The sequence below is a fragment of the Actinia tenebrosa genome, unplaced genomic scaffold (genome assembly GCF_029948245.1).
Source record: "Actinia tenebrosa isolate PJP-AT-01 unplaced genomic scaffold, QUT_ActTen_1.0 PGA_scaffold2__45_contigs__length_23673736, whole genome shotgun sequence".
Lineage (NCBI taxonomy): Eukaryota > Metazoa > Cnidaria > Anthozoa > Actiniaria > Actiniidae > Actinia > Actinia tenebrosa.
Window position 1 is genome coordinate 4,416,743 of NW_028292579.1, and position 27,362 is coordinate 4,444,104.

At 34.2% G+C, this 27,362-nt stretch overlaps 1 protein-coding gene and 2 long non-coding RNA genes across 3 annotated transcripts; 1 reads left to right on the forward strand and 2 right to left on the reverse strand.

Annotated features, from left to right (window-relative positions):
• Nucleotides 1-894: 894 nt before the first annotated feature.
• On the forward strand, nucleotides 895-27,362 carry LOC148909036 (uncharacterized). Its single transcript, XR_016120522.1, has 3 exons — nucleotides 895-954; nucleotides 1,364-1,479; nucleotides 25,241-27,362. It is a non-coding gene; the product is annotated as an uncharacterized LOC148909036 (long non-coding RNA).
• Nucleotides 6,831-17,080, reverse strand: LOC116289801 (uncharacterized). The gene is made up of 4 exons (XR_016120541.1): nucleotides 16,983-17,080; nucleotides 13,537-13,637; nucleotides 7,988-8,075; nucleotides 6,831-7,833 (listed from the first exon to the last, which is right to left on the reverse strand). It is a non-coding gene; the product is annotated as an uncharacterized LOC116289801 (long non-coding RNA).
• On the reverse strand, nucleotides 17,695-21,026 carry LOC148909037 (uncharacterized). Its single transcript, XM_089033569.1, has 4 exons — nucleotides 20,451-21,026; nucleotides 19,640-20,308; nucleotides 19,054-19,381; nucleotides 17,695-18,662 (listed from the first exon to the last, which is right to left on the reverse strand). Exons 1-4 carry the CDS (start codon nucleotides 21,009-21,011, stop codon nucleotides 17,695-17,697), a joined length of 2,526 nt encoding a protein of 841 aa, XP_088889695.1. The 5' UTR covers nucleotides 21,012-21,026.

Sequence of the window (27,362 nt, forward strand, 5' to 3'; positions counted from 1 at the left end):
CTTTGATTCCCAGACTCGGTATTACGTCTAAGTAGAATTTGTTAGGTCTCTAGCTAAGTTATACGGTTTTTCTCCCTCTACAAAACCCAAGCCAAGCACAGCCCCACAATGCTATGCGATGCCAACTCGTTCCAGTTTTTTCATCAACCTCTGAATGGCTAATTTTCCTGCAAACGAAATTAAAGCAAATGGCCGTTTATGAGCTCCAACAGGAAAGCATCAAAAACTACTTCAGTTATCGTTAAAGTAATTCCAAGATGCTTTGAAAAATTAGTCTTAAGTAATATAAACACCATGACTTTCAGATTTTTAAGTATGAAATGACGAATTTGATGGGTAAAAAAATGTATTTATCTGAGGAGAGTCGAACGAGTTTTGCAACATTTTAGTGGCTTCAACGTCAATCAAAGAGATAATTTATTCATCTTACATGAAGTTTGAACTAAGCTAATGAGTTCAGACACAAAAGTCTAAAAAAATGACTTCCGTTATCGTTAAAGTATCTCAAAATACTTCAGAAAATTAGTCGTAAGTACAATAAACACTATGCCTTCTAGATTTGAGTATGAAATGAAGAATTTGATGGGCAAAAAAAATTATTTATCTGTGAAGAGAGTTTTGCTGCTTTTTACTGGCTTCAACGTCAATCAAAGAGATAATTTATTCATACGTTTCGAGTGAGGTTTTGCATTTCTTTTTAAGCTGTGACTGAAATAAAAAACAGTAATTTTTTACCATCAATGTATGAAGCTTTTGCCTTTATTTTGGACAGGAAATCCCATAATGTTTTTGATTCCAGTTACATATTTCAAGACTACATTCCTTCCCGTCTTCGCTATTCCGGTTTTTCCAGATCACGTGCACCCAAGATGCTCTTCGGTCTTCAGATGAGAAGAAGAACATGGCGGACAAGTAAAGGCTTGAAAATGTGGACAAAAAGTGGCTGTAGACACGGTAAGACACTCTAAAACACATAAATACCTATAGGAATGCTATCACAAATGTTTTATCTTGCTTACTATGGGGTTATTTTTAAGTATTTTCCAATTTTCGTTGAAAAAGAAGCATTTTGTCTGTCCTACTCTTGACGAGGCTTCATGGCTTCATGTGCCTTTTCACGTGCCAGATTAAAGTTTTTCTAAACTTCGTCCAAGACGCTCAACAGCGACTAAGGAGTATAATAACGTTTACCATATCATGTTCTCGTTTGTTTTCAGCCCTTTTCCTTTTTTCTTTCTTTTATTTTGAAAGTGACAGGGCTGATAGTAGTCTTGTCAATGACAGCTCTCTATTTTCATTGATAAAAACATTGCATAAACATCTATGTATTATTTTTCTAGACATATACGTTTTTTCTCTTTAGAACAGCTAATGCATCAATGAGCCAGTGGTGATGCCACAGATATCGTACAGACCCAACAATTATGGAATGTACAGCTGAAGAATTGATGAGAACTCATCAAAAACTATGAAAAATCAGTGAGTCAATTATGACATTTTCATCTAGTTACAGAAAACTAGTACTGACTACTTGGAGAAATAAGGAAAACAAAACATGCATTTGATTATGGGCTGCATCAGACAAAAACAGGAATTGTTCTTAGTTTTATCAAACAGCTCGGAAAAGACTGCAGTGGCTCTTAAAGTGTATATGACACGAAAACATTTCATCGTTTAAAATGTATAGTTTGTTAGTAATAATAAATATATCGTAATGAAATTTGTTTCAAAAGCTTATTTCTTGAGATATGTGAGAAAATTAATATCAATTTGTGACTTCATTTTGTTGACACATACTCTAGATTCAGTAGTAGTGCACAAAATATAAATTGCAATTCGTATAAAATAACAACAAAGGGCATATTTTATTCGATTTCATTTGATAGTTCACGTAGTACTCTTCAAATGTTGGGAAACTGAAAAGTGCACTACCTGAAATTAAGATTCCACATTCAAACAAATTTCGTGTATTTGCAACTAAATCTGGAGACTTGTAAACAAAATGACGTCACAACTTGTGCTAAATTTTCTTGAATTTCTAGAGAAATACGTTTTTGAAACAAATTTAACTGTGTTATTCTTATTAATGACAATAAAATACACATTTTTAACATTAAATTTTTTTCGTGTCATATGCACTTTAACCGTGCTATTTAATCCTTCATTTGATTGAAAATGGAATAATTTGTAATTTTGCTGATCTCCTAAATTCAATTGCAATACTGTACTTGTCAGTAGCCTTCGTAACATCTGATTATTTGACATCAAGGTTTGTTACTGTTGTTTTGTCTGATGCAGTTTATATGTTTTATGATTTCTCTTTTCCTTCATTACATATCTTGATACCACTACCGCTAGAATCCTTTGCATGATTAAATTCCCTTATTTAGCCAAATTAACTAGATTATCTTGTGTGAAGGAGATTATCATGGTAGTGGTATTAAAATGTAACTAAGAAAATTGAGAATCCAGATATCTTGAACAGGAGTGAACAGTATTTGGAATAGATAAATGATCAAAAATGGCCTCTAAATCACATTTTCAATTTGAGCAAAATTGCTCCAAAACTGTAAGTTATCCCAATTTTCATTGAATTTCATGGATCTACAACTAAATTTTATGTCAGTTCTCAGCTTTTTAAAATGTGGAGAAAAAATCATACTCCTCAATTTCTAGGGAATAAATCAAAGATTCCTTAACACTAATTATTGTTTGGGATACATGTAGCTAAAGATGTTGGCAGGTGATTTGCTTCTCTCAGCCAGAACAAAAATGAAATGAAATTTTCATTGTTGGTAGAAAATGTTTCACTTTGTCAAGAGATATATAAAAAAATACATGAAATTTTTGCTGTCACAAACAATGTGCTGTGTGCCTCGATTCCAAATTACCTGGTTGGTTTGAACATTTATGAATAGTTAAATATTTAGGGAAAGAAATTGTCACTGTGATGGTCCTTCAAAGGTAAGTCCAGACAAGGTTGATGACTAATACTGTATTCAAGATACTGTAAGGTTAGGTGTCAGACTTGTATCTACATTGTAATATCGAAGAAAAACCTACCAGAATAATGAGAAGTCTAGCTAGAACCTTAATTTTTGATTTTTTGATTTGTTTTACATTGATATAAGTGACATGTTTTTTGTTAGGATACATTAAGTTTCCTAATCATCTTATCCTATTCTACTTTCTCACATAGTACTGTAGTTTAAGTGATTTCGAAGTACCATGTAGAAGTTACTAAGATCTGATTATTTTTCACATTTTCAAAATTTAAAAGATTAATGACTAGTAGTTAGCCCTGGATGGTATAAGGAATGTCATAGGAAAAACAGAAAAGTTATGATTTATCATTTACAACTTCTATAGGTGTTTTGATAAAATCGATGGCTGATAATATCCAATTTATTTGAAAAAAAATGAAGGAAATGGCATTGAAAGTACTGTAGGAAAATATGGTTATTTCATAAGCATGGATTTTTTGAGAAGTAAATGTACATGTAGCTCTTATTAACCAACTGCAATGTCCATGTCGTAAGTTATGGACCAAGTTTTTCCTACTGCCTCATGGCCAGAGTTTAGTGTAGAGGCCTTGAAAAAGTGGGGAAAACAAGGTTCCATAACTTACGTATCTATTAGACAGAGCAATGGAGGTTAATAAAATCATTTATACATGTAGCCTAATATTATAACATTAGAAGCTATACAGCTGTAGTCAAATTCTTGTGGACAATATGTAGCAAACTAATCTTTTTATCGAAGCCATAGTTTTTCAGCAGAATTAGATTCAAAGAAAGTGAGACTTTTTCTTGTAATTTAAGAGCACAAGCCAATTCTAAAAGCTTCTGGTAAATTATAGGTATTTACCAGTTTAAATATATTTTATAATTTTTATTTTAGATTATTTAAATATATCTTTTCACAATTGACAATGTAAAAAGAAGCAAAATTTAGTAATGTTTTAAACCTTAGATCGAATTCACACAGTAACTGTCTAAAATCAACCTGGGAATCAAACTAACTGACAAGCAGATTAATGATGTTAAGACTTGATTTTGTTTTGAATTTTTAAAGGATTATGAAGGGCAATAAAAAGTTACATACAGGAGTAATCGGTTTTTGAGCGGAAAATGTTAGATTTAGTAACACAAATATAAATGCATAGAAGATAAATGAAGCAATTATATTTATAGAATATGAAAATAAATCTTCAAATATTATTGATACTCTGGCATAGCATCGGTGCTAATCAAAGTTAGGACACAGCTAATTCATCATACAGTTTAAATAATTATGAGTTAAACATCAATGAAGAGAAGAAACAAATTCCCATTGCTTGTAAGAGATTTTATGTATGTATATATTTTCAATGTGAAGTAAGCCATGAGTCACAGATGAGCTATTGGAATTTATACAGATTGGATAGTCATAGAATCCCATTTAAAAGCACTTGGCTTTTCATAAGGCTTTTTTCAATTGGCTTATGACCAGGCGACTTATTTCCAGGGGGACTTATTAACATCAAAAGAAAATATTTAATTGTGTTTATTCAATTTAACAATGGTGTTCATGTAGCAATACGGTAGCTGTAAAAGCTTAGAAATGCAAATGGACAACATGTACAGTTGTCTGAAAAATATTTTTGACATAAAAAGAAATATATAAAATGATTGGCCCACATTCTCCAAGGTAACACACACTTTGAAGTATGTTTAACTTTTACAGTAATTTGTCATTTGAATTCAGATCCACTTCTTCCACCATTATTGTCTCATCACTTTAAAGAAGCTATAATGCTTTAATAATCACATTGCTTTTAAATTAAAGAAAATAATCCATGACATTATTTGATTTTTGATGCTTACGAGGGGGGAAAAAAAGATAAAATGCATTGTAGGCATGGCTAAATATAAAATCAGCAGTTCTTTGAAATTTCGCTTAGATGCACTTTGCCGTACTTGAAGTGGTGATTAGTGATGACAAGATTATGATGACCAGCTTATGATTTTCTTTTCCCAAAAACTTTTTGAAAGTATTATGTGACATCATTAGTTTTAAAATCTTGAAATCTGGATATTTGTCTTAATAATAAGTTTGGAAATTTCATAGTGATTTATAAAAAATGACTTTTTTAAAGACAGAATACCAATTGTTTTCCCATGAGATCCAAGGAAAAACAGTTGCAGATATGTTTTTGCTCAATGTTTCATCCTGGAAAACTTAGGGTGAACTGTTCTTCCTAATTGATGCAAAAATGAAAGAGAATAATGGATGACATCGCAGTGACAAAGCTGTATACCTGTAGCTATGATTTATGCTATTTTTATAGGGTCTTAGTTGTAGAATCTCCTTTTTATTTATTTATTTTTTTGTTTTTGTTTGGCTTTTTAGAAATTTAAGATTTTTTGTTATTTACTGTATTTTATGTTCAATCAAGACCTTTCCAGTCATGAATGAATAAATTTTGGGTGAAATTTTAATCCATTTTGATCCAGCTTTTTCTTCAAATTGTCTTTGTAAGCAAGTTGCATTGGCATGTGTTTAGACAACAATTAAAAGAGTTTCAAGCCATGAAGGAGTTAAGTAAGAGTAATGTCCTGTACAAGATAGGTAAGATAATCAAGAATCTGTATTTAAAGCACTGTCGATAATTAATAAGGTGTCAATACTATACTCATTTGCAAGTCAAATGTGCTTACAGTGTGTGAGCAATCTATTTTTTATATGATTATTTCAAGTTAATAATGCTTGATGACTCTTAGATCAAGTTAGAAGTGCTTGATAACTCTTAGAGTTTTTAAGGGTTATACTATGTACAGCTATTACAAAAAATGTTGAAGGTACGAATGGTGATAGGTAATAAGTAATAGGCAATTAAGTGATATAAGATAGTTCATTCGAAGATCCAATAATTGCTGGAATGACTGGTGTTTGTTATTATTTTTCTGGTCAATAACACAGGTTATTGTTGAGATATAAAGTGTTGTTTGTAGTCCACGAAACCATTTAAAACACCTTGATTATTTGTGTTAAGCTAAATGCCCAAAGTTCGTTTTGGTTTTGAATTGCCTATCGCTATTTGCATTTCACTGCAGGGCTTAAAATAATGGTGTGTAAGTTGTTATTGCTGACAGGCCAAATTTGTTTTAGCTTGGCCATACCTCGTTTCTAGTGTAACATTACTGGTCAAAATGACCGGCAAGGCAAAGATTTGACACTACAAGTTTCCAATTCTGGGCAAACATTGTCCAATGTCCAGCCTTTATTTTAAGCCTTGCATCCATTTCACCTTTGAAATAAAAAGCTGTAACTAATGGAATAGGTCAATCAACTAGGTACAAAGGTAGAAAAAATAATTGTGGAATTTGTTTGACATTAGCTAAATGACTTTGAATTGGAATATCTTTTGGAAACTGAATGCATGCTTTCTGTGAAGCGATCTTATACCTGTAGCTCAAGAATTCTTAAAGAGAAGTTCAGTGCTACAACGATTTTCTAATGGCTTTGTGTGGCTTTCTTGTTAGAAATCAATTGAAAACATCCAATCTTTAGGACAGGGATGTCAAATCCCCCAAGATCTGAGGCACTTGATTACATTTTCAATCACATTCTCAGATATAATTAAGTACATGGAAGTAGATAAATATATAGGGGTCACTGGACCTATTATGACATTGCAATGTTGCAACTTACAGAATTATTATTATAAGAATTGCAATTAATAAAGTCTAAAATAGCTGAGTAACAATTGATATGCAATAATCGATTCAGGAATGGGTTACTGTAGCATCAATGAATAATATTTAAGAGACCTTTAGGATTTCACATACTATTAATAAGATATTTTTATTATTTAAGACTCTTACAATTAAACAAATCTAAATTCTTTTAGGGCACATCAGACTTGTAAGGGGTTTTTCCATGTAAAAGAAGAAATTCTCCCTTTTGTTTGGTGGAAATTAAAATATAAAGTTTACAAAAAATTAAAGAAAAGTGATAATTTTAAACTCAAAGTAATTATAACTTATGAACTTGAGGGTTAGGCTTCATGAATTTGCAACGTCCTCTGTGATTGGTTAGGTGTAGGGGCAGGCTTGTGGAAAGGTCATTGTTTTCTATTGTTCTACACATGTGTGCCCTCCAATAGGATCACATCTTGCAAAGTCGTGAAGGATGACCCGAACTTGAAAAACTAAATCTACATATAAAGATTGACCTGCTGCAAAGTGAACCCCTAAAATCAGGAATTAATATTCCAATATTACTATATTTTAGTGGAGTGATAGCATTTAACCTGTGCAATGAAATCTGATTCCTGGAATGTCTAATAATTGATACAAAAAATGCAAGAAAACAGTGGAATCAGATACTACTAAAGTGTATTAGTCAAATCCAACTAATGGTCTATCATAAATATGATGTTCTGATTGGATGAGCTACTAATAGGCTATGAGTTATATCCTACTAGTAGTGAAAAGTGCCGGCTTTGAAAACCAAAACATAAAATTTAACTTTAATTCAAAACTGGTTGTCATCTATATATTTAAGCAACTGGTTGGATTTGACTAAAACATTTAGTCCTCTCGATGAGTCAATAGCCCATTCAGGCTCAAGGACTTATTGACAATTAGACTAATATCTATTTTGTGGGTTAGTTGCCATCACTCTATAATTTGTCTTCTAAAATTTATATCTCAAAGCAGTTTGGATTTTTAATTCCTGAATTTGATATTTGTTTTGGATGCTAGGATTAATAATAAATTAAATATGCTGCAGTCCTAACTGTTGATGATAGTTACCATGAAATTACTTGATAGCCTTCAAGAAATATATCTTTATAAAAAAAGACAATAAAAAACAATTAACAAAATATAACACTTATGAATTCAATTGAACAAAAACATTTGAAATTATTTAGTTCAATGAAAATAAACATGTAGTTGCATTTCAAAAAAATATTTGCTTAATATGATCTTTAAAATCCCACCATCAATATTTCTCTAGATGACCATACTTGTGTACTATAGAATATTTCTATTAAGACATGTGATGATGGACTGAACTGCAGAACAGATCTGAAACAAGAAAAAAGATTTGTCATATGAATGAACTGTTCAGTAAGATACTTCAAGCAGATTACTATAACGCATCAATTGGAGTATTACCATCTTATGAGTCCCAAAGAAGATTTACTAGAGTTGTACAGTAATATACTTCAAGCAGATTACTATGAAACATCATTTGGAGTATTGCCATCTTATGAGTCCCAAAGAAGATTTACTAGAGTTGTACAGTAATATACTTCAAGCAGATTACTATGAAACATCATTTGGAGTATTGCCATCTTATGAGTCCCAAAGAAGATTTACTAGAGTAAGAACATTGTATTATATGGGGAATGATGAATTTCCAACAATGAAAAATATAAAAATGAACATGAAGATATGGACTATAGTCAGATCAATGCTACTGTAGATAGACACTGTGTAAGAAAATGACTCAGCCATCAGAAGAATAACAGAGAATGCATTCGGCTGTTTTTTGTTGGGAAAATCAGAGAAGATAAGATCTAAATGCTATGAGAGACAGTACAAGTAAATGGAACTTGGAAAATTATGGAACTATGATAATGGTTTCAACTACATATTGATTAAAGAAAAATAGACTGTCATCAAATACTGTTGAACATTCAAGAGTGTGTAGTATACTAACATGATCTCTACAACTCACATCAGCTGAGAGAATTATATGGAAATTAAAACTCAACCAGTCAAAAATGTGGCTTTGTTAGTGCAAGAAGTAAACTCATTCAACATGAACTTTCTCTAGTATCACTTGAAGTAAACAGCTTCCTTCGGACCAGTGTTGTTTAAACCTTACGGAAACAGGTATTTCATGCATTATGAGACAGATTAATCAACCAGAAGAAATAAGAATTATTGTTAAGAATGGGAAGAAGAGGACCTCAATCAACAGTCCATCTTCAATTGGATGCCACAAGGAAGATTGAGATGGATGGCTAAAGATGAGTAAGTTGTGAAGTAAAACAACACAGAATAATTACATGGGTCTTGGGACAACTATAGTGGTCACATTGCATAATGGATAGAGCCAGATGACATCACTTCATTACTTCGTCTGTGGTGGCCAGAGCTCATCACACAGAGTTACATGTTTTCTTCAAAAATCAGAGAGATTCTCTGCAATTAGACTACAATTTTTCATTAAAGTTTAAAGTCAAGAAAAAGATAATAATTATTCTGCCATAAATCATGATACTAGCTGGTAGTGGTAGTGCCAGTAACAACCTTTGGTTTTTAGGGATGAACGCGAGCTAGAGTAGCCAACCCCTGGGGAGTGCCCAATTAACCAGTTAAAGGTTTGCTACTGTTACTATTAGTTACCATGTCAAAAGGTCATGAAAATAATTTACCAAGTGGTGTTCTTACCAAAAGAATTTTATTGCAGTTAAGTGAAGAGGCATTCAGTAAATCCTTTTTCCATCAAACCGAAAAGTTGAATGAAAGACTTTGATTGCCAGCACCATATTTTTGTCAGTTACCAATGAAGCTAAACCTTGGAGACATGGAGAGGAGACATAAGAAGAGATTCATAACAAACCAAGTTTAAGGACACATTAGCATTTGAATGCACTTCTTAACTACCAGTGAAGGAAACAGAAAACGATGATGTAAAGTCAAGGAAATCTACACCTGTTTCCTACATTTTGGATAGTACATTTTGGGAAAATAGAAAAAGTTGGGCACAAAGCAAGCAATCAACTACATTATGGAAATTCTACAGGTGAAAAGGCTGTTAAATTTTGGGAAAATATAAAACGTTGGGCATAAAACTTGAATTTTACTCTTGAAGAAATAAACAGTTGCTAGCACATTTTGGAAAAAAAAAATGTTAGACATAAAGCAAGCAATCAACTCTTGAATAAATGAAACATTACCAAGCATTAACTACATCATGGAAATTCTACAAGTCAAAAAGCCAGTACATTTTGGGAAAAAAGAATATGTTGGAAGCACCACTGTGAGAAGAAAAAGATCAAGACTTTAAAATGTATTAGAATGAAATCACACAAACATTAGAGTTTGCCACACTTTGCAAAATATGATCCTGATGAGTTATTTAAACTTTTAATCTTCAAGCCTGAAAGAAACCTGGAAAAGCGTTTGGGAAAATTGTTTCTTCATTGGGCATTAGATGATCAACAACATTATCAACAAAAACAGAAATGATAAGAATAAAAGAAAATGACTCTTGAAATACTACGATTAAGATCAAGTAATTGTCAGACGTTATGCTCTGAATATGCATTACAAGATACCACAATGTGAATTTGATCATTTTGAATGCAAGAAACAATTGCAATTCAACAGACACTCCAATTCAGTGAAATCAAATGACTCTGAAATGCGATGAATGGAGTAAAAAAAAAAACATTCATAAGTACGCAATGAAGTATGGTCATTCTAGCCCCTTTACCACATTTAATTCTACCATTATAAATAGTTTTTAAAAAATCATTTTTTCTATATCATCCGATTTTTATTCTAATGTTATAAGTGGACAAAGTCAATAGTTTGATAACTTAGAGTCAACATTCAAATCTATATTTTCTTGCAATTGCAATTTGATAGAATTGTTGGTCTTGAGGTTGTGTCTTACTGGGAAATGTTCTTGACATTTGCCGTTTTGTAGAATCACATAATAACTGTTATTCCTTTGAAAATGTGTCTGTGTATCCGGGTTGGCTGGTTTGCGAGTCATTGGAACCACCTTACGATGCATTTGTAGTCTGTACAAGTACAGAGAGAGAAAGTATTATCGTTTTAACTTGCTTATTTAACCTTATCTCTGTGTTAACAAATTTTTCAGCTGATCAATATTAGTCCACTTATCACTATGATTAGCATAGAGTTTTGTGTACAAAAAAATGTACCTCCATTATTTCCTCCAATAATCAATTTTCCAATTTTTAATTCAATTTATCGATTGGGCTGCAAAGCCTGTTAGGCATTATGCCTTCCACCCAGGAGGGTAAATGCATTAGATTTTTCCTTTTATAGTCCATAAAAAAGAACATTCAGAACAGGCTATTTCATCCTGATTTTTACAGTTCAGAATATCAAGAACATTCAGAACAGGCTATTTCATCCTGAGTTTTACAGTTCAGAATATCAATAAGCCTAGTGTGCAGAGAGACTGTTATATTTTGTATTTGGAATATAATGATAAGCCACTAAGAATGTAAAGGCAGGAGATGCTTTTCTTATTGCAAATCCAAAGCGTAATTCTCAATAAGTTTCCCTGTAAGGTCATGAAGAACAAGCTTACCAAGTCAGTCTTCAATGCTGTCATTGTTCTTCCCAGTATATACTTGAAACTTGAAGACATTTGAAGTGTCACCCACACTTTGATCCCTCATTTAATTGGCTTTTGAGGCATAATTGCTTTAAGCCATGCCTGCCCTTGTATTTAATCATCGCTTCATCAACACTGGCACTACGAAAAGTATTGTATTCTTCTAAAAATGTCAGTGACAGCTTTTTGATCAGGGGATGAATCTTATAGAGCTTGTCATATTCAGGTTCACATTACTGCATCTTTTCTGTGTCATTTAGTTTTATACTATTAATACTTTCTCTGGAGCCCCAATCAGAGTATCAAAGGAGCAGTAGCTCTTCAATTCTGATAGCAATGTTATCTCAAGACATTTTATTCAAGATGTTGAGAGCAACAAAAGTTCATATTTCTTCCCTCTACTTGTCTCATTGCAATGTTGGTCTGGTTTGTTCTGGATGCTTGCTGAGCTTACAGATTGGTTTTATAGACCAATTTCTTGAAGAGCTCTACCGGGAATAGCAACAATAACAAATCTAGTGCTGTTCCAACTTCCAGTATCAGAAATATGTTGTGCCATTTTGGTCTTTAAAGATTCATAAACAACCAGAGATTCATCTTCTGACCAAGGGTTTCGGTCAGCTCTTTCTCTTTTACTTTCAACTCTACTTTCATTTTTGCATTTATAAGGGGCAGAAATATTGGATTCAATATTTGTTGAAAACGTTAGACCAGCCGTAAAGCAATAAAATGTTTCGTTGTCACTTGCAGAATAAAGAAGTATCTCCAGACACTGAAAAACTTTCAAAACAAAACTAGGGAGTATTAGATTTGCAATGAACAAGTTGAAAGGACTATTGTATTTGAAGTACCTCATTATGCATCAATTGATTGTTTAGGATGTTTCCTATAGGTTTCTTTACAATACAAGTCTAGTTGTGTTGAATTCTTTGAATTCTGGTTAAAGAGAGGGCAGCAAGAGAGAGTTATATTGGAAAGTTGTTCTGAATAGTAAATCCAACCATATCGTTAAGAGTCAAACTCTTCTGCTCTAATTCCTTTAAACTGCCATTGTGTCTTTCTTGTCATATTACCAGTGTGGAGTGTATGGGGTTCTAGAAATCCTCATTGCCAAATAACCATCAGTGCCAAGAAGACTTTAGCAGATGAAAGAAGTTTATTTTCCAACTAACTAGCATGCACTGCATGCCAAAACACAAGGAACCCAATTTGTAATAAGAATCTTTTGCTAAATCAGTAGTTATTACTGAAAATGCAAATTCAAGGGTTCTTTGAAAAAATGCACTGTTGATATGGTTGAAGAGCTTTACTTTTAGATGAATCTACTGGGATAAAGGCTATAACCAACCAACCTAAAATTTAATTTGTCAAATGTTAAACTAAGTAAACTAAAAATGTATTATTTTATATAATAATTAATATTAATTAATTATTATCTTTATGTCATTGTTAGGACATATAGTTTTATTTTCTCTGTATATGTAAACTCTAAACTTTGTATTGGACTCACTTCTATAGACCTCGGATCAGTTTTAGACACTGCTCTATCTAAAATCTTGGTTTTCATCTCATAACACAAAAAGCATGGATTCAGTTTTCAGACGTTTTTAAAATGTAGTTGTTAGAAAAGCATACACGTACTTGTAAGTTTTATTGGATGTTGCATCACTCCTAGCTTATATGAACTTGTGTTTGGCTTCAAATAATTAACATTTGCTATCCACTTGTACGGGGGATAGGTCCTGCATTGTTTTTAATGTCCTTTTTTGTTGCTATAGAGGTTTTGCACCATCACGTGATGACAGCCATGTTAGATGTCAAGAATAATACAATCGTTTTACATCAGAAAGAATTCAATCCCAAGAGGGAAAATATTTTATTGTTCTGACATTTAACCAAAGGCAGCCCAAGCTGTTTTATGCTGGCATGGGCATGTGATGGTGCAAGGCAAGTCTACACATTTAATTTAATTTAGTTTAATTTAATTTACATCTTGATAAGAATTCCCTTGGGGTGAAGGGTATACTAGTTAATACTTATTTGAACTTCGCGAGTGTGGGTGTTTGTGTATGGGTGGGGGTGGGGGTAGTCATTACATTGATTTCTATGGATTTTTTAGGATGTACAGAAATTTCATACATGTCATTGTGAATTGCTTACCAGAATAGTTTGAAAGAAAAGGTAAAATAAGTAAAATCAGTAGTAAAAAATTAAACATGAAGGGAAGGTCTTGATTTTGAAAACTGAACAGCCTCTTTTGTCTATAATAAAAAAGAGAAAAAAATTAACACCATACGCTAAAGACAAGAAAATTGCTGATGTCATGATGTACCATATTTAGTGTAGTTTTGGTCCTTTTTCTTTCTTTTTTTTATTTTTTCTGATTCAATGTGTACAGGTTCTAATAATATGATAAAACCTGAGCTAAAATAATTTGCAGAACAATTTGAGATATAAATGCTTGCTCATCTTTTCCACTTTTAATTGAAATGTTGCCTGAAGTTGTTTATTCATACTTGTAAGGGATTTGATCATTCCTTCATAATGAAACTGGATTTAAACAGTTTGAGAAATTCCTTAGTAAGCGGTCATCAATGCCCTCATCTTGATCCTTTTGTTTCATTTTAGTTTTTAATTTCACAACTTTCACTTTTTTCTTCGAAATATATAAAAGATGTTACTATATAACTACTATAAATGCATTATGTTCTTTTCTATATAGTATGTATTTCTATCGATGGAGTCAATATCCACCTTAAGATTGAAAAAGCTAAACCACTGTTTGTTTTCACTTTGCCAGTTATTTTGCCTAACTCTTCCATACCATTGTAAATTATATATATATTTTAGAAAAACATGGTAGAAATAACAGCCTTGGAAAAGCCTGTCAATTTCCATTGATCATGGAAAAATTGAAAGTTGAAGTTATTTCCCCTACTATTCAGTAACTTTATAAATTTTATACAAAACTGTAGAAATCATAGCCTTGGGAATGCATGTCAAATGATATAGAATTGTTTTTTAATCAAGCTTTTCATTCTTAAAATGAAAAATTGGTATTGTACTCCTAAATATGCTTAACATGTCCAAGCTGTATGGGCTTCAAAATGGCTTGTTGAAATGAAAAAATGATATAATACTCCTTTTTTGAGAGGGTAGAAATTAGGTTCAGTAGATTACGAACCTGTGGTTCTCACTACTGTGCATGATCAAATTTGAATTTAGAAGTTATTTTTTGTTAAGGAAGTAAAACCAGGAAGAGAACCAGGAGAAAAACCTTTGAAGCACAGGAGAGATATATGCTCACATATATGCTCTGCATCAAGGAATTAAACGTGGGTAGCAATGAGCACTCTTACCCCTATGCCACACAGATATTTCATAATCACACCCAATTGTTGCTGCTGTGTGCAGTTTTTTATATATAATGTTTGAGATGGCAAAGCATGCACACTTATTGGCTCACTTCTTTCTAAAAATGTATGAGAGAATATTAGATGAACACACACGGCCACCCCAAAAATGAGCAAGATACATTACAAAGATATTAAAACTAGGCTTGTCTTGAACTTTAATTGTTTGATTCCCAGATAAATAATTAGAATACAAACACTAAAAGTGTGCAACACTTTGCACTATTTAGTAGTAAATAGTGCTAATTAAACAATAGAAAACAATAGGATTATCATAATTTAGCAGTATTTAGTAGTATTTATGTTTCACACTTATAGTGTTTGTACTCTATTGTCATTCGGCAGTTAGACTGTTATTTAGGCTATAAAACAAGATAGAAGTATTCTGGAACTGAATATTGGCCCTGATTGGCATTTTTTTTGAAACACAGAAAAAGAAAAAGAAATTGTGTATAGTTAGAGTGAATATCAAGGAAAAAAATTATTTTCAAAATCACTTATATGTGAACAGTGTAGTAGTGTGGTTGCAGTATTTTCGTATGTGGTCTTCTCTTTTCAAAGATATAAATATTTGAAATATCAATATATAAATTCCAGAATTTCTTACATTTTGCAGTGTGATTTAGTGTTCTGAAGTGAAATAACCCAAAAGTATACAAAGCCATATATTGAAATATATGATTTGCAAATGAAAAAACAGCAGTATTTTCCACCACAGCATTTTTGTATAATAAATTTGTCTTTAATTTAAGTCATCTCATTTTACATATTGATATTTCAAATGTTTATATCTCTGAAAAGAAAATTTGACATACAAAAATGCTGCAACCATACTACTACACTATTCACATATAAGTGATTTTGAAAATAAAAAATTTCCTTGATATACACTTTCTACTAAATGATATCAAACATGTTATTTCAGATCAGTAGTTTAACAGGAATTTAATGCATTTAATTGGTATTTAATTCTAGTAAGCATTCATGAACTAGTAAATGCCAAAAAATGTTTTCTTTACAAAGAACTAGAAGTTTTATGAAAAACATTACACTTTTGAATGTTTCGACAGAATGTCTGTCATCGTCAGCTTCAATATAAAACAATATTGTACCACTTAAGTGAATTAGAACAAAGGAACAATTTAATACAAATGTAAAGAAAATACAAGGGAATGTAGCTGATTAGCAAGAAGAAGACAAATTAACATGATATTGATTGACTTGATGATTGAGTATTAGTTTCTTCCCATTGATGCATAACTGCTTCAATTTATCTCAAAAACAAAGAGCTGTTTTATATACTAATTTTCCCAGTGTAGTGCTTGTGTATCTTAAGAGGGGTAGTCCGTAAATGTCACCTGAGGAGTGCAGAATGCGAAAAATCGAAATCGTTCAAATTTTGTCAGAATATAGGTCTTAGTGAACTAAAACTGTTGTGTAAGTTTTTCTTCGATCGGTTAAATATTTTAGGAGAACCGCGCCGAAATCCATTTTTCAGGATCACTTCCGGTTTCTGCACGCGATTTCACCCCATTCCAAAAAGCCCTAAAAATCACAAAATTCCTTTGAATTTCTACAACAAACGATATAATTTTGTAATTTTGGGATACTAAACCTCATTTAGGTGGATTTATCAATCACTTTGCATAAAACAAAAATATTTTATCGATTTTTACATTATTTTCAATATTTTGAGCAATTTTTCTTACCCTACATTGCAAGGTCAATATCTCTAATGGTACATCGATTTACACAAATTAACTATTATAGGGGCCACTAGCAATGCTTTATCTTGATTTTTATCAAATAAAATTTTGGGGCACTCGAAAATTCGAATTATGGCAAGACGAAACGTAACCCCTATTTACGCATAAAATAATGACAAACTTAACTCGCTAGCGGTCACGCTTTATGCCGAAGGAAAATTAATTGGTCCATTAAACCGCTTATTAATACACAAAAAAACTCAATGGAGTAAAAGATACAACCTTTATTGACATTCTGATAAATTTTTAAAAGATTTGCTGAGATATTTTCTATCGTTTTAAGACAAGCATGCTCAGTATCATTGTCGTGTGACTCGATACTAAAGGTTCGATCCTATGATTTTCGGTAATTTTCGGCATAGAATGGCTTTATAAAACTTCAATCACAATTTAACAACCTAACTAATAAAGTATGAACACTTTGTACCTTATCATACTTGATTTGTAGAGAATCAACACGTTGAAGACAGCATTACGATCCGAATAATATCTCAACAATCTGAACAGTCAAACTCTTTGCAGGATGGCGTGACTACCACAGGCAACCCGTCATTACTTAGTGAGATATAAACTCGTACCAATGGGCTGGACGATAATTTGGATGGTTTTCTTTTTACAATGGATTCTATACAACGTTTTAGGAGTAAAGTATTCATCTTGTGTTTTGAAGGGATTTTTCAAATTTTATTCGAATTTGAATTTATTCCGCAAAGGTAACATTTTGACTGCTCTAAAAATATGATATACAGGTATAAATGACAGAAGCGAACTGAACTATTTTTAACATGGAGCGTAGCAAATTTAAACAAAACACATTTATTTGTTAATAATGGCACTACTAAGTTGCTTTTTCTGGTCTCCCACAATGAGGTGGATCCAAGAGGGAGGGAGTGGGGTGGGGGGAGTTGAGGTGGGAGCGTGACATTTTGGCGTTATACGAATCTCTCGCTGACTATGGCAAAACGAAAGAAGGACGTTTTGCGATACGATGATATGATAAAATATGATTTCGTTTAATTATATTGCCCACATTCTTGGGCTATTTCAGATAAAACGTTTTTTAATGTATCCAAAGCTAAAAGGGAGGTCGCAGTCAACACAAAAACATGTGAACATGGCTTACGTCTGCAACGATATTACTACGAAACACAGCTGCATTTTTTTAAAACATCACTGATGATCTTTATGTAGGGTGCCTTGCGTCGTGCTGATATTTCTGAAGTGTCTAACTCCAGTTCTTCGCAGATCAGCTGAAGTAAGGAGATGGACAACTTAGACATTTTGCTACTTGCAAATAACTGACAAAGGTTCATTGATTCAAACAAAATAGGGTGCTGTAGGTTGCATTCTTCCAGTATCGTACTGCGAGCTCGTGAGTATGCAGCTTCATCTTCAGCAGCTGCCGTATCCTCTTCATCGCCATCACTGTTCCCCTCTTCTTCCTCAACCTTATCATCATTCTCCATGGCCACCCGCTCTTCAACTGTTGCTTTTTTAAGCTTGGCAGCTTTGCGAGAAAAATAGGACTGCACTTGGCTTGGTGAGAGGAATTCGTCCACTTTAAATTGACGCGAACCATCAAAATTCTTAGCGTATCGTATATCTCGCGCGACAGTTGAGGGATTCATTTTGTGCCCAGTTTCTTGGCCTCTAAAAAACATTTCATCTAGATACTGTCGTTGTTTCTTTGTGAAACGTGCGGAATTCTTGGACGTTTTCAGTGCCCAGCCTCGTTTATGCATTTCTTTTTCGGTGGGCATGACATCACTTGTATTTGGTCTCAATTCTGGTTGAGGACCTTGGCCATGAAGAAGCTTATCATGATACATGATTTTAGCCTTATCAAATAAGCTGGCCTTCTCTTCTTTTAGCTCACATTTACCGTATTGTAAATGGTTGTCAAGCGACGAGTACCGTTGAAACACTTTTATGCACCCCTCGATTGGACAGGTGAACAGCTTGTTTTCTGTACAATCGTCTTCGCTTTCTTCATCTTCTTTTTCTGCCACTTTGCACGACTTCTTGGTTTTTTGTTTTGAGTTGATCTCGATGAATGCACCCTCACTAAATGAAATGTCAAAGGTCTCTATTTTCAGGGTCTTTGGAACTTAATATAGAGAAAAAATACAAATACACATACATAAATACGGATGTGTGAATTAATTGATAAGAGGTTGATCGTTTAATCATATTTGGTTGATTCGGATCGGCTGGGTGATTGACTAATTGATATTGATTGACTGACTCATCGACTGACTGGTTTAATGACTGGAGCGACTGATTGGCTGACTTACTTACTGACTGACTGACTGACTGACTGACTGACTGACTGACTGACTGACTGACTGACTGACTGACAGACAGACAGACAGACAGACAGACATTCATTCATTATCGATTCATGTAAGATCTGTAAACTAAAATTAACGGTTGACAGAATACTAGTCCCAATTTTTTTTAGATATTTATACACGGTTGAATATGATCCCACTACTGACCTTGCAAGTTTGACCAGGTAATCATCTTTCCTTCTCCTATTTTGTAAGCCTTCCAGCAGGTTAGTCCTTTTGCCTTGAAATGGAAATTGTTGAGGGTGCTTATTCCAACTATTTTAGCTGCTGGTATTGGCAAAAAATTGCTATCAATAAGAGCTACACGAACACCTCGGACTCCACCACGAGACAAGATAGCATTGCATAGGTCAGTCGCAGTTTGCACGTCATGGCCTTCATTAATGTAACGCCGTATATGAGCCTTGATGGTCGCGGCTTTGCGGTCGCATGGGCCTTTGCCGCCCTGAGGGTCGCTAAAGTCAACACGTTCCACCTTATAGAAAATAAAGATAAAATGGTGTAAGTACGAGAAAAAGATATAAGTAGTAACATTTTAGATCAAGATATATTTATATTATATATTGTATATTATATATATTTGTCAGCGAGTATCTATTTTTTAATGAATTTGGGGTTCTTTAACCATCCCTTACATTACTCATATATCATGATACCTTTATTATAATAATAATAAAAAAAAAACTTTATTTAAAGAGGGGACACACAACAGTTACAATAAAACACATCGTACTGAAAACCCAGTTGCCTTTTTCATCAGATGACAAGCAGACAACATTGCAGCGCTATGATAGCAGCCTGCATTATCCTGTCGATAATACGCTTTTGTTAGCTCATTGTTTTCTGACTTAAGACATCGTAGGGTATGCTCCATGATGGGAATCACTGCATCACTATCTTGTGAGCACTTTTCCATAACGTGCACTAGTGTCTGGTGTAGCAGCGCGCCTGCTGATGACCTATGCATTATCACAGAGATGTGCCATGAAATTCCCCGCTTCCCAAACCAGTCTGCTTGGGTTTCTCGGTATTTCTGCGGGAGGAATTTCATGGCCCAGTCTTGTGTGATAAAGACTTCATCTGGCTCCAGTTTACTCAACAACTCAATCCGCGCTTTATCTTGCTGGATGGAGCGAAGTTGATGCGCTTTCCAAGATTTGATAGCTGCAACTGCTTGTCTGAAAGTGTAGGTGATGTCATCATACTGCTCAGGTGTTAGGCTGTTAGCAGAGTCAGTTATTGCTGTCTCAATCTCGTCAAGAACTGAGTTGAGTTCTTCACAAGATGAACACTGATGGTCATGTTGATGTTTGCACGTGGTGCCAAGCTGAGTATCCTTAGGATCACTTAGAGCATGTGACAGACAGTGGTCTGCTATGCTACTAGTCTCGATAACGTGAACCTGCAAAAGAATGCATACAAATGTACAAATAAATGTTATAATTTTGTTTCACTGGCTAAACATCCCTTTATGTTCATTTTTGGCTTTAGGGGCTGCGGAATAGTCAGGACTGTTACGATGACTTTCAACTTCTGTTATTTACCTTGTAGTCAGTCTTGATGTATTGCTTTCCCTCTTTCAAGGCCTTCTCACAATGACAAACCCAAGAATGATCGCGTCCATTGTTTTCTAGCGTTGAGACCACGTCAATCAAATCATCGAAAGCTTTAGCACCATCAGCAGATATATAATCTAATCCCTGCAAAGACTTGCGTACTGTCGCAGTACATACTGTAAGCAGCCGTCTCATAGTTGTTTTGCTGAATGGTTTTATTCCACTTTCTTCACAGTACTGACGATATTGTGCACAGATTCTTGCCGGAATCATTGACCTTATTACATTTGGTGTTTCCAGCAGGCTTCCATTAGATAGGCGCAAATACCGCTGGCCAAACGGCAAGTCTTGTATTACGTGTGGGCTGGTTATAAATTCAAGGAAATGATCAAGTCGCAAATCATCTATTCGAACTCTAGGTGTTCTACTGATTGGAACAGCAGCGCCACGCCCATGTTTCAAGATGTGTAGCCGGGCAACTTTGAAGCGATATTCAGTGAGTCCTGGTATGAACTTTTGAATTTCAGTCAGTGGCACCAAGTCTGCCATTATTGCCAGTACCTGCCTTCTTGTATCCCAGCCAGCGGCATTTCGGCAAGTCTCAGCCAATGCCTCTAGATATTTAATGTCGATGGGAGATTGGACCCCAAGAGTCTCCTCTACTATGTGGGAGGACTGAACAGCATTCCAAAGGCTCCCAGCATCACCTGGCGTGATTACCTCAAGCGCTGACACAATCGCACTTGCTGCTTTGGAGACATGACTCTTTTTAGTACGCATGCTCATGTCATGCCATGCCTTCTTCGGTTGACCAACTGTTTGATCTGATCTCCCACAAGCACTCAAAAACTCGTTGAGCTTCTTTCGTGAACAGGCTAGATTACGACCTTTGTAACCATTAGATGAAACAGTACTACCTGTACTGCCACTCTCAGAAAGAATGACACTGGGGTCGTCCATAATAGTCAGCTGCTCCATGGCCCCTGTTAGTGAGTCGCTGCTCAAGCTCTCAGCACTTTTTACACCTACATCCTGAATAGAAAAATGCAGCTATTTGTTAGTTAAGCGATCGGATTTATCGCTGGAAAAAAGTATTCGACTTTTAAGCTAACCTCGTGCTCATCCAAAGTTCTGGAATCAGTAGATATTTGTACTGGCTCAGAGATTTGTGGCGTGACATCATTTGTCTGTAGATCGTCTAGATCATGAGAAGACCGTGAGGATTCCAGCCTACATGATATGTGCTCCCGACATCGTTTACATATTGCTTTGATAAGAAAGAAAGAATACTTTAACTCTTATTTGGTGTAAAAACAACTGTAATCAAACAATTTGAAACATTATAGTTTTTCACTTTTACCCGCCTGTTTTAGGTTTCCTGTGGAATTGGCGCGAGTTGTCCTGTGATAGTATAGTAAGTCCCCCCCCCCCCCCCCATTCCCTTTAAAATCCTAGATCTGCCCATAAAGAGGCATAGAAGAGGTATACTCACGCGAGCCGACAGGTACCAAAAAGTTAGAAAAGTCATATAAGATCTTAGACTGTAAGGACGTTATAGCTCTGTCTCCTTTGAGATTGCTAGACTTATGAAATGCCAAATGAGCGGGGATAGAGCAGGTCCTCTTGTTACAGCGCCACCTAGTCCCGTACTTTTCACGATGTCTAGGACACACGGTTAACCTCAATTGACCTTCGTCGGTATCAAATAAGCCTGGGGGATATAAAAAGGAAATTTCAGTTAGTTATTCATCAACACATAGTACACACACATATGATACAGACTATCTGTGATGGGTACCCCCTTTAATGGTCTTAAATAAATGTAGATGTAGATTACGGCTTTAACGTAGATAACGGCTTTAACGCAGTAATGTCTTTTCATAGGACTTCAGTCAAACGAAATCTTACCAGCTCGGGCTAAAAGAAGATCTGACTCAGTTTTCAAGGCTGAGTCTCTTATATCCAGAGCCCTGAGATGTCCTCTGATATTTTTGTGACAGTCTTGAAGAGGTACACACTCGAGATCCGCAGGGTTGCAAAGACTAGAGCCACAGGAGCCATTAACATGGCAGGAGTAACCACATACAGCCATTTATATAATCTCGCACAAATGGAACCGTTTCTAGTGCATAACTGCGTACATAAAATGAATTAGTAACTTTATAATAAGATTGCAACTAAGAACTGAAGTAGAACCACTGGTTTTTACTCACCTTTTATGTCATGAGGTTCGTCCTTAGGTCGAAAGGTTGATTTTAAAGTGCCCATCGATTAATACCTCTTTGCACTTATGTAAAGATTAAATAATATTCCGTCAAGACTTCCCTGGGCGCGATCAACATACGTATAGCTAGAACATTCACAAAACTAACAATGATTGCAAAAGGCTTTGTTACATGGTAACTTATTACATTTTTGTTTATTATTACACTACGAGCAAGGAAAAAATGGACGTGAAGTACCTCTGCTTACCGTGGAAAACCAATACAGTCCTAACAAAATGACGAGAATAGTGTATAAAAAGGAAAGTAAAATCAGAAATGAAACGATTAAATAAATCGAATTCTAGCCGTAGCCGTGACGGGTTGCCTGTGGTAGTCACGTCATCCTGCAAAGAGTTTGACTGTTCAGATTGTTGAGATATTATTCGGATCGTAATGCTGTCTTCAACGTGTTGATTCTCTACAAATCAAGTATGATAAGGTACAAAGTGTTCATACTTTATTAGTTAGGTTGTTAAATTGTGATTGAAGTTTTATAAAGCCATTCTATGCCGAAAATTACCGAAAATCATAGGATCGAACCTTTAGTATCGAGTCACACGACAATGATACTGAGCATGCTTGTCTTAAAACGATAGAAAATATCTCAGCAAATCTTTTAAAAATTTATCAGAATGTTTCGAGTGCCCCAAAATTTTATTTGATAAAAATCAAGATAAAGCATTGCTAGTGGCCCCTATAATAGTTAATTTGTGTAAATCGATGTACCATTAGAGATATTGACCTTGCAATGTAGGGTAAGAAAAATTGCTCAAAATATTGAAAATAATGTAAAAATCGATAAAATATTTTTGTTTTATGCAAAGTGATTGATAAATCCACCTAAATGAGGTTTAGTATCCCAAAATTACAAAATTATATCGTTTGTTGTAGAAATTCAAAGGAATTTTGTGATTTTTAGGGCTTTTTGGAATGGGGTGAAATCGCGTGCAGAAACCGGAAGTGATCCTGAAAAATGGATTTCGGCGCGGTTCTCCTAAAATATTTAACCGATCGAAGAAAAACTTACACAACAGTTTTAGTTCACTAAGGCCTTTATTCTGACAAAATTTGAACGATTTCGATTTTTCGCATTCTGCACTCCTCAGGTGACATTTACGGACTACCCCTCTTAATTTGTGAAGGCGACTTGAAACAGCCTTGAATGCATAAATAATAAAATTGCTAAGACATACTTAAATACTTGTGACAATAACAAACCTTTGAAAAACTTCATGACGATAATGTGATGTTGTAAGATTTTCATTGTCTGTTCAGTAGAGTATCTCTTTTTTTCTCAAGCTTGAATACTTAAAAGAAATGAGAAAACGGTTAAAAAATTTTTTTTTGCCATTTGAATTGCAATTTTTATAAGTAATTTTTGCTGTCAAAATAAAAGATACACAAGGTAAGAGATTTTTGCTAAGCATATTAGCTAGTAATTAATGTTTTTTGGATGTGAAAAACTTGTAAATTACTAATACTAGAACTAATGCATCTTAGATGAAGTGCTAAAATCCAAGGTAAGATCTGAAATTCCCATTCAACATTTAATATCAATTTCACTTGACTCTGAATATGACTTCCGCTCAGGTTGTCGAAATGTCAGTCCCATCATTACAGTCCTTCTCAGGATTACATCCACCTGGATGATCATAATACTTTGATAAATATCATTTTGATTGGAATGGGAGTTGCACATATTTTGTACCTATTGCTCCATTTTTCCAGATCTTGGATTTTTAAAGTACATTAGGTGTAACCCAAATCTTGTGATTTAGTTGCCATAGTGAAAAAAATTATTAATTTTAAGTAAAAAAATTACACTCCTGTTCAAGTTGTCGCTAACACTGTCATTTGTCACTGGCAATTCATGCAATAATAGTTATAAAATAAAGCAAAGTGTCCTCACCAACCCCTCTCCCACACCACAACAAAAATGAGAAATAAAATAATGAAACTTGGGCGGGGTGGTTTCAATACAAATCATACTCTTCATACTACAAAATAAATGTCAAATCTGTTTGAGGCATGCTGCAATTATAAAATTTGTATGGGAAGAAAGCTAGAAATTATTAATGTATTTTTCTTGCTCTGATTGATGAAATGTTATCATGCATTTGCTTGAACAAGTTCCATGGCAGCATAATAAAACCATAATGTACTGGGGGCTATGCACTTGCAAGAACCGAGACCTATGTGCAAAGATTGTCTATGCCATTCCATCAACTGTGGTGCAGATATTTAACGCTGCTCAATAGATGCTTCAAGAAACTTTGAGTTCTGAAAAATATTAAGCATTGTGTGCCTCAAACAGATTTGACACTGTTTTCGTGCTATCACACTATTCATGACAAAGGCAACCACAGTAGAACCTCACTAATCAATCAATATATCCAAACTATTCATGACAAAATATTGTTGCCAAATTTTATGTAACTCTCTTTTGGCCAAAGTAATATAATCACTCAATTGTATTCGCTTTTACGCTTTAACAAATAAATCCAATGTCAATAGGGATATCAGACTTCTGACCCCCTACATACTCATGAGAGTACCTTGATGGCAAGCCAGCCTTTATACTGTGAAGATTAGTGCAAGTAGGAGACTTATAAAATAACCATACCCCACTACTCATAGGTTTTACTGCACAGCAGTGATGTATATCTTAGAGTGATGTATATCTTAGAGTGATGTGATCAATAGACTCAAGGCGGTATTCAGACTTCCATAAAGTGTATGTGATTATCAAGACTGGTTTGTGAACACTAAAATAACGAAGTTTCTAGGCTACTAACTTGTGAAAAATGAGCTGGTCTATCCCAAAAAGGAAACTGCCACCATGTTATTTAATATGAAAAGCTAACCTAGACTTTTAACCTTAACCACATTTTATTTATGTTTCCCTAGAGGACTAAGGCCTATAATGTATTCACTTAATTGTTAATGTATTCAGAGTCTGCTAGGGGACTGGGCATATACTTTTTTCAATTGAGTAATAATGTATTCAAAGTCTGCTAGGGGACTGGACCTATAATTTATTCGGTCCAGAGTTTGCTAGGGGACTAGGCATAGTATTTTTTAAATTGATTATTAATGTTATTCAGAGTCTGCTAAGGGACTGGGCCTATAATTTATTCAATCAAAAAATGTATTGAGTCTGCTAAGGGACTGAATCTAATTTTTTTATTAATTTATTTGGTCAATCTCTAGGGAACAGGGTTTATTGTGTTACTATATCATAATGACATCACATCATGAAGTTACTTTTTACAAGAGTAAAACGGAATTACAGTATTTTCAATGCGAAAGTCCGATGTTATCATAAACTGCTCTGTTGCGTTTTTTTTTTTCAATTTGGTAAAATCCTTCTCCAGTCAATGGGAAAATAGTTTGCATGGGGCATTGAATGGTGATGTCATCATGAAATGTAAACACCTTTTAAATTGAAGGTTTAAATTACTGAAGAAAAAGACTGTTCAGGGGGCTGTTCGTATGACACTTTAGTTTTCTTTAGAGTGGATTTGGTAAGTGATTGAAGTATGATTTAGTTGTGCAATCACATATGGTTTAGACCAACACATTGAGCAGATCATCAAAACGTGAGAGTTACCATGCTGGAGTTTACCCCAGCTGATACCAAATCCACTCTATCAACTTTACTTCAAAGGGGCTGACCTATAGATGGTTGTTAGAAGTCTTATGGATGCATTTCTTTATATTTTGTTTAAGGATGAGGGAAAATACTTTGTAAGAGCCTTGGTCTTATTCCGAGTCTTAGTCAAGTATTTAAAATTTTATGTTTTGTTTCCTAAGATGAGTTTTTTCACCAGCAAAAACTTCTTTGCAGAAGTGAAAGGGCCATATTTAATCATAGAATACATTTGAAGTATTTCTTTGCAGTTTGGGTCGGTGTCCACTGGTAGAACGAAGCTTGGGATTGGGCAAAATAACAAAAACAAAGAAAGCATGGATTATGGTGAACAATGTGTATTGTTCCACATGTGAGCTGCGTTCTTTGTTTTATCTCACCATTCATTGTTTGTTCATCCACTCCCAGGCTTCGTTCTGCCTGTTGTGTGTTACCCTGCAGTTTTGGGTTAAATTGTGAGCAACTACATGTATAGAAATTGACTGCACCCAAATCAAAGTATAATTATGATATACTATAATGTCATAACTTGAATTGAGACTCTTTGGTTTTCAACAGCTTGTGCATATAATACAGTAATACAAGTGCTTTGGACATCATAATTCACAGTAAAACAACTCTTGGTTTTACTTGTAATAATATTTTCACTTCATTCAAGTGTAATTGTTTCTTGATAGTGAGGTATGGTGTTTCGATGCCATTCATTGATGGCTCACCTTGTCCTCTATTCATTCATCTTTTATTTCACATTTGCTTCATTTGGCTTGGATTTATTTCTTTGCACTTTTTGTGTATTATTTCATGATTTTGCACAGCTGAATTTATTGGTCAATCAATAAAATCTGCAATGTATGTAAACTGAATTTTGTAAAATGAATTTGTAAATACTGGAATAATGATCCAAATTCGAGCACAATTTTTTTTGCCCAAAATGATTGCCTGAAAGTCCATTCAAATTTCTGTGAAATTTGTATGACAAATGTCTTA